The following is a 16,531-nucleotide window of genomic DNA, read 5'->3' as shown; positions in this document are numbered from 1 at the left end:
CATCTCTGTCTTGTCATGGAGCACAGTTTAAACTTTTGAAAAAGAGACAAATGTTTGTTTGCAGTGTTTGAATAACGTTCCTGTCTCTCTACAACCTCCTGTGTTTCTGTGCAAATCTGTGACCCAAGCATGACAATATAAAAATAACCATATAAACATATGGTTTCTACTTCGCGGATTTTATTATTTCGCGGGTGGCTCTGGAACGCAACCCCCGCGATGGAGGAGGGATTACTGTATATATATATATATATACTGTATATATATATACTGTGTATATATATATATATATATATATATATATACATATATACATACAGTATGTGTGTATATATATATATATATATATATATATATATATATATATATATATATATATATACATATATACATACAGTATGTGTATATATATATATATATATATATATATATATATATATATATATATACACTGTATATATGCGCCCACACCATATGAAAGCTGGATGTAGCATTCCTTCAGTTTGTTAAAGGCTTCCAGCAGAGCAGGCATGACAGAATGAAGCTTGGCTGACATAGATATCCCTGACCTGTCAGCCAGTTCCCTGAGAAGTGACAATTTAGTCTAAATTAACAGAAAAAAAAGAAAAAAGTTGTCAAGTGCAAATACACAGCATTGGTCCTCTTAAAGGGAACTAATATACAGTACAGTCTATTCATCATATTTATCCCATTTGAGCTTCAATATGTTTATCATGTCTACTCACAATATAATAACAGTTTTGTTATGTGAATTATTCTAAGTGTGAATTGTTATAAGTTATTTAGCTGGTTTGCCTAGATTTCTCTACTTGATCGCGGGTGTTGTCAAGTTTTCTTTTCTAAATACAGACAAGTTGCATACACATATTTCAATCCGTGTTTTGTGCATTTACAGTACAAGCTTTATAAATGAGGCCTCAAGATTGTATAAGAAAGACAGAATGTTCATCCATTTATCCCACAACTTCCTGTTTGCAGCTAGTTAGTCTCTTTCATATCAGTTATGTCTGGTCATCAAAGCCAATGATGCACAAAATTATATGTAATTAAAAACCACCCACACTCCTTTTCATAATAGTGAAATGACCACTTACCATCCTCATCAAGCCTCAGTGACCCCGGCAGATATTTTTGTTTTGGGTCTGTGTACTAGTCCTGCAATATCATTTTTGTATAAAACTCTGTACAGACTTTCCCAATGCATTAGGGTGACCACACTTCACAAATGAGATCATAACTCAAAACGACAAAAACTCAAAAATCTCTGGAGTAAAAATCAGTAACTCATATTTTAGAAAACTCAAAAACTGAGATGGGTCAAATTGACCCATAACATAATAGGTGGGTTAAGTAATTGCAAACTGGAATTGCGCTATTAGCTGCTGATAACAAAGGCAGAAAACACATACACTCACTCTACCTTGCAAATTTCTGGTGTACCTTCTTTCAAAACAAAATGATTTGACATTTCTGAGAAACTCTATTAGAACTTGTCAGCTTCAAGTGAATATGTTATGACATGGTGTAAAAAAGAAAATATAAAAAAGTATAACAAACTTTCACTTCCCTTATGGTGCACTGTCCCTGGTTACTTTCTGCCTTTTATCCAATGTTTAAAGAAGGCACTGAAAATGGGTGAAAAGTAATAGGTGGAAGGTATTTTCACTTGCAGGTTGTTGCATTATTTAAATCCAGTTGCCATATCAGTTTTTATATAATGGTTTACAAGTTTTTCAAGTCATCGAAAAACCTGTTTTAGACTCATTTTTTTATTATTAATTGTATTTTCAATTTCAACCATTATCTATCCATCCATTTTTTCCCACTTATCTGTGCCCAGGTAATGGGGACAACAATCTAAGCAATGATGCCCAGGTATCCTTTTTCTCCGTCACCTCCTCCAATTCATCCAGGAGGATACTGAGGTATTCTCAGGACAGCCAAGAGACATAATCTCTCCAGCGTGTCCTGGGTCTGCCCCGACTTCTGCTTCCAGGTGGACATACTTGAAACGCATATGCTATGGAGGCGTCCAGGAGGCATTCTAATCAGATGCCCGAACCATCTCAACTGGCTCCTTTCAATGCGGAGAAGCAGCGTCTCTATTTTGAGCTCCTTCCAAATGTCTGGGCTTCTCACCATATCTTTAAGGCTTAGCCCACACATTCTGCAAAGGAAACTCATTACTTCAGTGTCTGATTAGCTGAAAAAAAAAACTAATTGGTTTACATTTTATTAAACTTTTTGATAATTATAAACATCTGGATTGAACACCCTTATATGCTGTTAAATCTAATGAAGTACCGTAAATTTTAACCTTTGTCTGTCAGCCAGGCAGGCCCATTTAAGACTTGTATTATAAAAAATATTTAATTGCTGTTAGCACTGCTATATGCTTCCTCAGTACCTTACATTTACTTTTAATTAAATGACTCACAGGTTTAATTTACCTACTACAAACAGGTTTTCAACTTAAGGAAACACAATTGAAATCCTCATTAAGCAAATTAGTTAAATTTGCTGGACCATAAAGAAAATTGCTATTTTGCCATCCAACCAAATCCTGCAAATGTTTGTTTTGTTTAAGGCATCTTTTCTTTCTTAAGTCTGCATAAAATATATATGAAGAATATATTTGTAGTGTTTTTAAAGTGTTTGTTTTGTATTTCAATAAAAAATGTAATCATATATTTTTTTGATTATTTGCCATGTAAAAAACATATAGTACTTAACACTGATGTCTCGCAGTTTCAGACTATTGAGCTTAACATTCAGCTTGAGCAACTTATCAAGGCCATGTCAAGTGTGTCTGCTACTCTTGTGTGTGCAAGAGTTCTTATACTCTAGTTTCTCTTTCACATGAAAACGTTTTATTTATGAGTGAATATGGATATGCACATGAGTGTGCCTTGCGTTAGACTGGTGCCCCATCCAGGGTTGTTTTCTGTGCTGTGCCCAGTACTTCACAATAGACTTCTGCACTCTCAACACTTAAAGATTCATCTCTTCTCTGGCAATCATGTCATTCTAGCTGTGGTCATTTCTTTATTCCATTTTCCTGTTATAACTGTACTTAATCCAAATACCACTTTAACGACACATCATTCTGTTTATCTATTCCAATGTACTAGTATGTTGTTCTCTACTTACTGTACTGTAAATAAACTTTAGTTAGTGTACTTGAAAGCTCTTAACATTTACTGTTTATTCTGACCGGCAGTGGAGAGTGTTGTTATTTTCTCCTTGTGTGCTATGAAAAGCACCTTGTAATTGTGAACTCTATGAATGGCACAATATAAAATAGAAAATGAAAGAATAAATACCCATCTGGTATCTTACATGCCTACAATTTCTTTACTTTCTACATGAACAGCTTCCATTATCTCTTGATATTTTTTAATTTTGGTTTCTTTTGCTCTGATTCAAAAGAGTAGTGAATGTTAGAAGGACAATTTGTTACCATCATTGTAACCTTTATCAAACCTACTTAATCTTTCGAGGGAAGATAGAAATGACTACATTAGTAAAGCTTAATGACCAGACCTAGGAAGATCTATGAAGGAAATATGAGAAGTTAAAGATGGCAGGTAATTGGGGATGTTAAAATGAAATGCTTCGTAAATCAGAAGGGTAGTTTTGAAAATAATCTGATACTTTAAGATCAATAAATGTAATTGAACCAGACCATGAGAAATGTTCTCAAATATATTCAGTTCACATTAGAACTCTGACAGTCAGCATTGTAAACTTATTGTAGCTGACAATGATGAGTCAATTGCTACCTGTGTGAATCTGTTTGTGTGGAACTTTCATTTTGTCCTTTTACAATATGAGTTTCTTTGAAGTACTCTGGTGTTTCTGATATCCCAAAGATGTATAAGTCAGACTGATTCTCATCTTAAAATTAATCCTGTATTAACTAGTAGGTGGGTATGTGTAAGTTCGTCCTAACAATGACTGGCATCTTGTCCAGGGATGCTTTGTGCCTATCAGTCAGTGTCATTAAGGTCAGATCCAAAGTCTCAAAAATTTGTTTTGCAATTAGCAGGTTTTAAAAATGAATGAATTGCACCAGATCTAAATTTTAGATGCTGATAATTTAAGGTTTTTTAGATTTTCATATTTTGTCTGGTTGCTACATGTTTTATTGTTAAAAACTACACAGACTATCTCTGTATAATTTAAATATTTGAGAACTTGAGGACTTTTTAGTCACATTCTTTATTTAGTTTTCTGGCATGGCGGTCATTTTGACTTTTGGAAACACTGTAGTGAGAAAAAGAGCAAGTATTATCACTTATGAATGTTACATTGTAGCTCTGACCAAGTGAGCAAGCACATTTTCTGCATGCAAACTCCATGCAGGGAGGACCCAGGAAACAAACCCAGGTCTCCTTACTGCAAGGCAGCAGTGCTACCACTGTGCCACCCCTCCAGTAATAGCAATAAATATTTGAGCATAGATACAGTACATGCCATTAGTTAATATTTTGATGATATTAGAGATGAAAACATACAATTTGCCCTGTATTAGCATTCAAAAGTAACTAATCAAACATTATTTATGGCTGACAATTTATCAGGACAGATTTTAAAACTTTGCTTTTTACTTAATTTAATGCACACTTACACAAAAAAATGATCTTTAGAAATATTAATGAAAAGATCTGTGTCCTGTCCAGGCCCATTTCCTGCTTTGTGCCCAATGATGTCAGGCTAAGGTTCAGCCCCTGTGACCCTAAATAGGATTACGTGTGTTGAGAATGGAGGACAGAGACTGATTGACTGGCTGTAAAGGTCCTTCATGTAAAGTAGCCAAGGAGAATGTTGTGAATTTAAGTCACAAAGACACTGACATGAGAACAGCTTTGAATGAGTAAAGTATTTTTAATCATAATAAATATTTGGGGTGGAAGGGTGGACAACCCACTCACTGAGTCCATTGCTAACCCCAGTGACTACTAGCAGAGGGCTTTATACTAGCTTTGTTCTATTACCTTGAGTCTCTGATTGCTGCCCAGTGCCCTCCAGAATAGTGTTTGCTTTTTTATTTTCTTTTTACTTCTTCCAGTTTTCCTCTTAAAGCAAGAATCATACATAAAACAAGATACTGACCTCTAATCTTAATCTCTTTAGGAAATCAGCATGCAACACTGAGGTGCAAGCTAGAATACTCTTTAACTATATCTGTAGAGCATTCTGGTACCCTGAGGAGATGGCAGACAAATGTAATATACTTTACTGTATGTGTCAGTACTTAGAAAAAAGTTTGAAGACACCGTTATGAAATAGAAGCAGTTGAATATTAAATAATCCTTGTGAATTTGCTTCTGATGCATCGTGCTGTGCAGCTTCTGCTAAAAGCACTCTCCTTTCCTCATTCTAGTAATTTGAAAGATAACATTCTATATCACGCAGAACATTTCTTTCTATTCTCCTTGCATCCTCTATTTATATTGGTTCTTTTTTAAACATGTAAAGCTGCTAACCATTTTCACCAGCAGATGTAAAACAGGGATACAAATAAACAAAAAATACATTGGAATTTTAAATTTGCTTCTAGTTGGCATCTTTTAATTGAAATTCCTCATCACAATGCATTCTTTTGAGTGCTGAATATTAGGTCTGTTTACACCATACATTAACACTGCTGACAAGGGTGTTCATGAGACAAAAACAACAATGTACTTGGATATCTCTTTACTCAGTCTTTCTCATAGTATTTTCGCTATTGATAAACTAGGTATAAGTATCATGGTGTCAAGTTGTGATAATTATGTTCTGTTGTGTTCTAGGGCTTCATGGTGGAATTAACATCTCATCAGGGCAATGTGGGCAAAGTCCTCCAGGCAGGGAGCCAGTTGCTCTCTGTAGGAAAACTAACAGAAGATGAAGAAAATGAGATTGAGGAACAAATGAACCTTCTGAATTCTCGATGGGAAAATCTCAGGGTAGCCAGCATGGAGAGGCAAAGCAAGTATGTACCAGGAAAAAAAAAATCTGAAAACAGTATTTGAATATGACATATTTATATTGGGGCTGCAGGGCACAGTGGTTAACACTGCTGCCTTACATTTCTAGCATCCTGAGTCTAATTTCTGTCTGCTTCTGTATGGAGTATGGAACATGGTTTCTCCCTTATGGGTTTTGCATGGGTAATCTGTCTTCCTCCTTTATCCAAAGGCCATTCATGCAAGGCTGAATGGTCACAGTGTGAGAGAGTGTGAATGTGTGTCATAAATTTACTGGCTTTCCTGGTTTCTACCTTTTGTCTGATGTCAATAAGATAATTGTGGATTCTTGCTTCTGTGTAGTGGAAAAAATATTTTCAAAACGTGGATGGATGGTTCAGGATGATGTTAATGTTGCCATGATTGCATGCACAAATACTGTTTCTGCAATAAGCATAAGTGATATATAAACATTCTGCATATTGCTTCAAATTACACTAAATTAATATTATTTTAAGAAGTAATCCCAACCGAGAACAGATTTTTTTTTTTTTTGCAGTTACACCAGTGTAGTTATTCCACCCACAAACTTTAAAAAAAGAAAGTTATGTTCAATAGTTTGTCTGACCCTAATTATAAAAAAGGTAAGTAATATAAAATAGAGTGTATTTGCTTCATGGACACATCTCCTTGAACAGTCTCATTGGATATAGTCAGCCAGCCTGTCTATTTCCAAGGAGATTGTTTCTGTAAAGGTAAAGAATGATTTGATTGCCTGGAGCACAAGTAAAGGCAAAGAGATATTGGCTTCACTGTTTAATTGTGCTCTTAACCTTTTGCTTCATTTGTCAATACAATTATCCATATGTAGCTGAAGTCGCATCACATATAGGAATATATCTTGTGCAACATGAAAGCCATTTTAAGCACTTTTGTGTTTCCCTTTACTTGTTGAAATGTATGCATGTGAGTATCTTACACCTGTAATAAGCAGAATAAAATCAGAAGAAACTAAATCTGCAAAAGAGCACTAGTAAGAGCTGCAATACCTCAGTGCCCATCTGAGCACTGAGGAAAGTGGCACAAGATCAAAAGATCACTTTGTAAAGGTAACTAAGAATGATTAACAGCATCACCAGAGCCCGAGGCAAGGCATCCTTTCTTTTATAATGTCCATCAAGTTTTTCTAGCTCTGATAAATATTCAAGAAGAGTATCCTAATATAATATTGCTCCAGTGAAATCAAGCATATGGTAAGGCATGCTCAAGGGATGAACAGGTTGACTGTGGTCTTTAAAATAAAGCAAGCTGATTTATAGCGCATATTCTTTGTAAGATTATGCATGCATGGCAACATAATTTACACTTTTATGAGGCTAGAACTAATAGGATGTAGAAGAGATTACAATTGTTTTTTTCCTTTTTTGCTAAACACACCTTAGCATTGACCTCAATATTATAGGTGAACTTGAGGACATATAGATGAATACATTTTTACAGCCTTACTTTGGATTTCCCTATATGTTTCATTAAAATGTCAAAAAAGAAAACGTTTCTCAAACCAATATATTCTGGTTCATATTTCATAAGTAGCAGTGTGAACTGAGCAATTTTCAGTTTATATGTATCAAATACCATTTTAAAAGTTCACTCCTATGCTGGAATCTCTTTATGTTCCTTTTAACAGTCTTTTGCCTCTTTGCTCACAGTTGCAATAATAAGTTAATAGTCTATCAAATGTTCTTAACATTAGAATCTGTTTGGGTAATCTCATTATCTTCTTCAATTTCAAAATGGAGAATTTCTGTTTTATTCACCAAGAAGCATATACTGGTGCAAGTACATTCATTCATCCATTTTTCAGACTCGCCTGTTCCTTTGATTTTTTTAATTCAAGTCTCAGCAATAAAACAAAGTTTTTGCATTTTTCTTCACCACATAAGAGATAGCATTTGTTTTAAATTGATAAGAGGGCTTTTTTTCATTCTAAAAGTGTGTAGAATACAACAAACCATATGAGGACCACTAAATATGCAATACACTACAGTATACTACAGTATATCACAAACATTTTTCTTCAAGGTTCTACAATGACTTGTTGTAGCAGTCCTGCAATATCATCTGAAGTGCAGGCTGATATAAAAAGATACCTAAGAGGACATTGCACATCTCAGACACTAAAATAATGATGAGTAAAAGATAAGCTCAACATATATGATTTGGATCACTTGGGAAGTTGGATGGCTTGTGGTGTAAATATTTCAAAGTGATTGTAAACGTTGACATTTTTAGTGCTGTGTATTCACAGTACTTCCAAATACACCCTTTCAACCTCCTTTCAGTAAACAACAGGACAAAATGACATGCAGTATCATGCAAGATTTCCTTTATGTTATTTGTGCTTCTACCTGCACAATTCGAGATTAATAAAACTTTGCTAGCTGTAATATTAACAAGTCATATCCATGTAAGGTATTGAATAAGTTGACAGATAAAATGATAAAATCCACATATACTGTACATGGTGCTCTCTCTAAACTGTATATTTAATCCGTTCTAAACATCTGTAAATGGTTGCAAATATTTCTTTTAAACATTTCCCACATCACATTTTAATCTAAATTAATCAACAAGAAACTTCAGTCTGTTTTGCATATTGTTAAATCTACACATACAGAAATGTTTTATATGTATGGAACATGGAAGTAATGCTAGTTTTACTAAATTGTAAAAACAGTGTTTCAGCTGAATATTTAAGTGTTTATCAGAAGTAATCAAAACTGTTTTCTCTCCATATAAAAATTAGCTTTAAAATACAATACTCATATATAACACAAAAATCTCATTTTTTTTCTTTGAGTTTCATGGCTTTTATGAAGTTAATGTAATTCAGAGGTAGTGCTGAAATCTCTTGCCACTCAGTGAATTGCATCTGTCATCCTTTATTACTGTCTTGTGAGAAAAGGTGAAAAACAAACAGTATTAACCAATGAGCCAAGCATCATACAGGAACTTCTGCCTTACCCTGGTAAAATTGCACGTTCATCATATTTAAATCTGGTAAAAAAGACACCTTATGGAATCCATATATAAATATAGTTTATACAGATGAGGTTCTACACATACATGCTTTTATTTAATTATTTTAATACTAATGAAAACATAACCCCAATAACTCACAGTTCCATCAAAAATACAATTGCACAAACAATATAGCAATAGAGTAATAATTTTCCAAAAAGAAAACCAAAAAATTCCATCAATCTAAAAAAGACATGCTCAGACAACTTCACTCCCTTACTGACATCAGAGATCCATAAACAAAAAAAAGTTTCTTATATATCATTAAATAGCATAAACGTTAAAGATGACATCGAGCAAGCTATTTTACAATGACAATTGTAAATTTCTAAAATTCTAAATCTAAAATTCTAAACAATTTTTGAACTTTTCCTTATAGAGGGAATTTCATTAAACAATATAAGGCAGTTGCATTATTTCACAAAAGTATTGAACTATTTTACAAAGTTATCGTCTTATTGCATCAATATGATTGAGTTTTTTCATAAATATATTGCTTGTTTGATTTCTGTTGGCTGTGCGGGATTTGTCTTCCAAGGCAGATGAAAAGACATTGAGCATGCTGCAGTGGTCAATCCAGACTTCAAGAATTATTAATAATTTATAACTATAGTTCTAATTACACTATTTCATACATAAAAATTATTTTTAAACTGGACAACATGTTCACTTAATGCCTAGCATTCCTCACTTACATCTCCAAACATTCAAGATTAATTCCTGGCCTGGTCAAGGTGTGTTTGGACTTTTAGGATTTGTGTGGAACAAATTATAGAAGTGGCTGTATGTAAGTGTTTCCAGAATATGTTTCTTCCATGCACCCATCTGCTGATAAGGTTATATCTCATTAAGGAACATTATACTAGAAATAAAAAAGCAAAATGGAGGGACGCAACACACTATTTTAAGTTTCAGAAATCCATCTGTTTTATTAATCTCCCTATCCACCAATTTTCTAAATCATAAAGATCAGGGGTTTCTAAAGTCTTCACAGCTAAGCAAACACCAATCCTGAATGCGTGGCAGCAGTATTTAAATCAGTGGTTTCAATATTTGCTGTATTTCATGGCTGTACATTGTTAAGGTTGTGCCTACACTACAGACAGACAAAAATACGATTTAAGTTTGACTTCACTTTTTTATATCAATGTGCAGGTTACAATAACAGGTAACTGTAAATTCTCATGATTTTAGTGAGTGTTGGTATGTGCCCAGTATTGCTGGGATAACTGCTGGCTCATAGTGACCCTGAAATAGATAAGGAGGTAAAAAAAAATTAAAATGGATTTAATTTCTTTAAGATGAAAATCAAAGAACACAGAGAAAAGACTACAAGACAATGTTTTGAATATGCAGACTTTACACTAATAGAGCCTGAGGAGGCATACATACATTGAACTCTAATGTTATGAGGCAGCTACAATAACCAACATTCACACTCCAACAAAGCATTTAATACATTTATAATTTCTATTATATTTTAAAGCTTTTAAATATAATTTCTTTACAAAAACTTGTTATTAAATTTTATACCTTTTGATAACCTCAATGTATTCTGCATTTTGAGATAATATCGAACAACAACGACATTTATTTATATAGCACATTTTCATACAATGTAGCTCAAAGTGCTTTAGAAGATGTCAAACAGAATTAAGCAATAATATTAAAGAATAAGTAACAAAGAAATGAAAAAAAAACAATCTAAATGATCTTAAAAAAACAAATAAATACCAAGTAAAAGAGTAACGTACTAATATACATTGTCATGATATAAGTCTCTAAGGATGAATCCAGTGATAAGGCCTTATCTGCAGGTGTTCCAAAGTCAAAAGACTGTCCAGTCCCACTAGGTATTCTATCAAACTTAAATTTTCCTAATTCATTCCTCTTTGTTTCCAAACTTCATATGATAGGATTTTGATGAAGCTGGTTTTGTGGACAGCTGGGGTACCCACCTTCATTCCATCATCACAGGGGGGTGCATGGTGCTTTGATCAGGTAGTGGTGGCACAGATCACCACAACAGAAGAACCAGAAAAGACAGCAGAGAAAAGTAGGGATTAGTAAAGACTGCAGATCCCTGAATAATATAGTATTCTATGTGTCTATTAGGAGTACAACCAAAATGTAACTACGAAAAAAGCCAAGTAAAAATAATGGATTTTTAGCAGTTTTTGAAAATGTTCCACAGTATTGGCCTGGTGAATTTGTATTGGTAAAGTATTCCAGATTTTAGGTTCACAACAGCAAAAGGCCTCATCGCCACTTTTTTTAATCTTGACTCTTGGTATTATAAGCAAACCACCATTAGAAGGTCTAAGGTTACAACTTGGAGTGTATGGGGACACATATTTCATTCATTCACATATTTTATTGTGAATTTCTATCTATCTATCTATCTATCTATCTATCTATCTATCTATCTATCTATCTATCTATCTATCTATCTATCTATCTATCTATCTATCTATCTATCTATCTATCTATCTGGGCGGCACAGTGGCGCAGTGGGTAGTGCTGCTGCCTCTCAGTAAGGAGACCCAGGTTCGCTTCCCGGCTCCTCCCTGCGTGGAGTTTGCATGTTCTCCCCGTGTCTGCGTGGGTTTCCTCCGGGCGCTCCAGTTTCCTCCCACAGTCCAAAGACATGCAGGTTAGGTGCATTGGAGATCCTAAATTGGCCCTAGTGTGTGCTTGGTGTGTGTTTGTGTGTGTCCTGCGGTGGGTTGGCACCCTGCCCGGGATTGGTTCCTGCCTTGTTCCCTGTGTTGGCTGGGATTGGCTCCAGCAGACCCCCGTGACCCTGTGTTCGGATTCAGCGGGTTGGAAAATGGATGGATGGATGGTTAACCAATGTAACAACGCTAAAACCAGTGAGATGTGCTTAGATTTGAACTGATTGATGTTTATCTTCGGTAGTCCTGTTAGGAGTGCATTATGGTAATCTAATTAACTAAAAACAAAAACGTGAACACATTTTTTTAGTGCCTTGTACACTTATAAGAGGTCTAAATTTTTCTATATTCCTTAAGTGAAAAATGCAGTCCTAGTAATCTGGTTAATATGCAAGTTAAAGTTTAGATCAGAGTCAATGATTACCCCTAAATTCTTTACTTCCGATTTGACTTTTAAATCTAATGGATCAGGTTTATTTCTAATAACCTTGCTATTTCCATATCTGCCAGTCACTAAGACTTCTATTTTTTCCTTATTTAGTTTGAGAAAGTTTCTACGCATCCAATCAGAAAAATGTTGGATCAGGTAGCCAAGAGCATCAGGGTCATCAGGGTCTATCAATAAATAAAGCTGTGCATCATCTGCACAGCTGTGATAACTCACTTTATGCTTTGAGATAATCTGACGTAATGGAAGCATGTAAATTGAAAAAAGCAGCAGACCCAGAATAGATACTTATGGTACAAAATGTACAATATCATGGGTCTCTGAAGTACAATCACCACAACTAACAACAAATTTTCAGAAAATATTGTCAAAGTTAAACAGGAACTCTGATTCAGGAAAGGGTACTATTACACATGCGCACTCATACCAAACAAAGACACAGGCTATGACAAACTAAGAATTAAAACCCGAACCCCTGGAGCTGCTAGGCAATAGGACTGACCAGTGTGCCACCATATTACACAGCTTCAGCATAATGAGATTATAACCAAACTGACAGTTTACAAGTTTCTTCTTCTCATTTAGCTGCAACATTCTTTCTAATGTTTTCCTTGGAAAGAAATGCTATTAGCTGTAATCATTTAAACATTTATAAAATAACTCATTGCTTGTGTGAAATAACACAATCATATTTTCAAAATAACATTATAAAAAAGTGAAAAAAATCTAACTTTTTTTTTTTTTTGCAACAGACAGACAGAGTAATCTTACACAGTTTCACACTAAGATTTTATTTATGTATTTAAAATGTATTGTTGTGCCTTCTTAAAGGGAGGACATTGGAAAGAGCATGCACAGGGCATTATCTCCCCCAGAACACTAGATAGCAGCCCCCCTGGGTTGCCACAGTGCCTCGGATTCCCACAGAGCTCCATGGGAGTTAGAGTTCGGCACAGCTCTGTTGGGTTTCATGAATGATGCCAGGGGATGCTTCAGGGACTAGAGAACCCTAATTTGTTGGGCTTCTGCATCACCCAGAAGTACTTCTGGACCAAGCTAACAGGCTACTGGAAGTACTCCCGGGTGTAGCATAAAAGAAGCCCACTGCCTTCATTCCAGGAGCCAGAGCTGGAAGGATGAGGGACCAAGCTTGCTGGAGGAGGAGTACAGACGGAAGGACAGAGAGAGAGAGAGAGAGAGAGAGAGAGAAGAAGAAGAAGGCATTGCTGTGTACTTGTTGTGCTTATTGTGCTATGGTACTGTATTAGGCATGTGGAAAACAGTTTGGGAAGTGTTTCCCACAAGAAAAATAAAAATTGTGTGTTGCTGAACTTGTGGCCTGCATCTGTCTCAGTTGAATTTGGGAAGCTGAGTGGCCCCTGCAGGCCACTGTATCTTGTATATGTAAGTTACCAAGTAGCATGCCACAGATTTCAACTTCATGCTGAGGCTATTGCATTTAGTGGCTATCACATTAGTGTGTGTAGGTTAGGATGAAACAAGCTATCCAAAATTGAGAGCTGCCACCTGTTACTGTATTTTACACATTGTACACAGTTGCCTGCAACCTTTTGCTGCACCTTTTAAAAATTTGTTGTGTTCATTTCCTGACAAATTCATACCGTTCTGAGGAGCCAACTCATTATTAGGTAAGTGTACCTGATAATGTGGCATTACAGTGTATACCATTCTTGATGTTTGTCTGGGCAGTTATTTTTAAAGTTATGTGCTGAAAAAAAACTCACTAACTTCATAACAGGCATTGAAATCAAAAGAACAAAACACATTTACTGGTCTGAAGTTGAATTACTTTTTAATTCCAATCAAATATAATGTCAATTTCTTAAATGTGTCACAAAGTTACAGTTACAGTCAAATCTATAGTACACATAATTTCCATGAAATGTATCATCTTTGTTGATGAAAGCAGATTTATTTTTAGGTAATATTGGTCACTCCTATTTCTTCTCAGTTGACTAGCTTATCCTTATGGCTTCATTTTCCATACATTTACCAAGACTAACATTTCTGCTTGACGATCACACCTCCATTCCCCTCAGCAATTTCCAAGCATTCAATATTCTCTCCCTCTCGCTCTCTCTCTCACTGTTTCTGACATTGATGCATAGATGTCTACCAGCCTGCTTTAATTTAAGGATCAATAATACAGAGTGGCTTCTTGTGTTTTTCACCCACTCAACAGATGAAATGTTCCTCTAGTAAGTAGGTAAAAAAAAAGAAGAAGAGGTTTGCATTAAGCACAGAATCTTGTTATAAGTGCAAGTTTTATTTTCTACCTCTCAGTCAGAGCAGAGTTTTCTGTCTCAAATTTTCATCTCTTTCAAACACCTTGGATTATGTTTCTAAATATAGGTCTTTTCAAACCCTGGCTGTCCAGCTTGTTAAACTCAATATAGAGCTTTGCAGTGTACAATGGTCTTCATTCTTGGATTATCTTAAAGTTTCTGCCTCTATCAGTTGGCATGATTAAACTTCCCTGATGTTGATACTGAGGTCTATGGTATTTTATGACACACTTTTAATGTTCTACATTAACAATAAAACTAGTGCCCTTTGAGCTACTTTCGGATTCTTACTTTTTCATGCAAAATTATTACTAATTATATTTAAAAGAGCCTTAATTTTCATTGCATTACAGTTTTCAAATATACCTTCATATGCTTTATTAGATGGAGTAAAAAATCAATATTTTTAATTGTAAACATAGATTTGAAGTAGTTATATGGTTAATTGCAATTGTTCAATTTATAAATATAATTAGAGAATGGATTGGAGGTCCGTATCTTGCAGCTTTCCACTATGTGCTCTTCACTCAGTAAGACTTGTCACATTGATCTTGTATAATTAAAGGAATAATATTGTTCTTCAATTTTAGAACAAGACGGTGACAAAACTAACAAGCAGGCCTTGTTCCCTCTCACTTTTCCTTACAGAAAAATGTGCCTGATTAAACTGGAAACTTGACAGCAAGAGAAATGTATTTTTTCACCAGTAGTAGAAATTTTATCCTAAATAAACAGATACATAACCTGAATATTAATTTCTTGTGATCATAATCAAAACCAATACTTCTCCTTAGTGTATTTTACCAGTGATTCATCTTGTACATGCATAATCTGGCTTAAGCATATAAAAATGACATCAACAAGGTATTATGTCTAGCTATCTTGAGATTACAGGCAGGGTAATTGGTGGATTCAAATTAGTGTGTGTATGTGTGTGTGTCTGCATGGACCACTCACTTAGACTGCCACCTTATTTAGGGCTGGTCCTGATAACTCCTTCATGACCCATGGACTATATTAAGCAGGTTTGCATATGAATTGATGGATGGCTTGCTAATTTTATCAGTAGGAATCTGTTTACTTTACTATGATATCTCATAGCAGCTAAGTGTTGAGATATTTGTTGAGAGACATAATTGGATGAGCTTTGTGCCCATTCTGTTATACACCAGAAGGCACAGAAGTAATACTATTTTATAAGTTCATCTGATTACGAGGCTGATAGAGTGTTAAGGTACTTCATCCTTAGGGATCCTCTTCAAGGCGTTTGGATTAATGATAACTAGAATTTTGCCATGCATTTGAGGTTTCATTTTTCTGTTTTATTAACTGCTTGTTGCAATGATGCATCACAAAGGAAGTTCAGTGAGAAACACATTGCAGTTGAATTTAGATAATTTTGCATCACTTAACAGACCCACTTTATATTTTGGGTTCTCCATTTCCTGTATTTTCCAATAAATTGTGTGCACATGTGTTTTTACTAATGTTATGTGTGCAACAAACTGAATATATCATTGTAACAATGAGATTTGATCCATATAACATTCATGGGCATCTGCGGGAAATTTTGCAGAGGGGGTCCCGTGAACTACAAAATGAAGGAACGTTTATACAGAATAGAACTAATGAGGAGAGGTAAAGTTAAAACATTAGATGAATATTAGAAAATGAATCCCAAATTACATCTTAATTTCTTGATTCTAAAATAAACAAATAATCACAACTAATAATAACAAGTCAGAAAATGTATTTCTGTTGTAACATTCAAGTGCACTTCAGGACTGAGCAGACCCTGTAGCCCTCAAAAGTCTGCTAGTTCATCACAAGGACCACTCTCACTCATGCACACACAAATAAACACCATATTCACACACAGTGACAATGTTCAATTGTCAATTAACATAACAAAAAAAACAACAAATGTTAAGGAATAACAGAAGTGAAAGGAAAACTTTATTATAGTGAATGATTAATACGGATATCAGATGAATGTGGTACTTTAATAGGAAATTATAGGGTAACCAGGTTTTAATGTCCCAAACCAGG

The 16,531-nt window shown here is 34.8% G+C and overlaps 1 protein-coding gene across 12 annotated transcripts in view; it reads left to right on the top strand.

Moving 5' to 3' along the window:
* Positions 1-16,531, top strand: part of dmd (dystrophin) — a 2,688,357-nt gene that overhangs the window by 878,511 nt on the left and 1,793,315 nt on the right. For all 12 annotated transcript variants that reach the window (XM_051926236.1, XM_051926244.1, XM_051926242.1 and 9 more), the window contains one exon: positions 5,817-5,998. In XM_051926236.1, the coding sequence (XP_051782196.1) occupies positions 5,817-5,998 (182 nt within the window). The remainder of the gene's footprint in view (positions 1-5,816; positions 5,999-16,531) is intronic.

This window comes from Erpetoichthys calabaricus, chromosome 4 (genome assembly GCF_900747795.2).
Source record: "Erpetoichthys calabaricus chromosome 4, fErpCal1.3, whole genome shotgun sequence".
NCBI lineage: Eukaryota > Metazoa > Chordata > Cladistia > Polypteriformes > Polypteridae > Erpetoichthys > Erpetoichthys calabaricus.
Note: the sequence above shows the minus strand (reverse complement) of the source record. Positions and strands in the feature narration are given on the sequence as shown.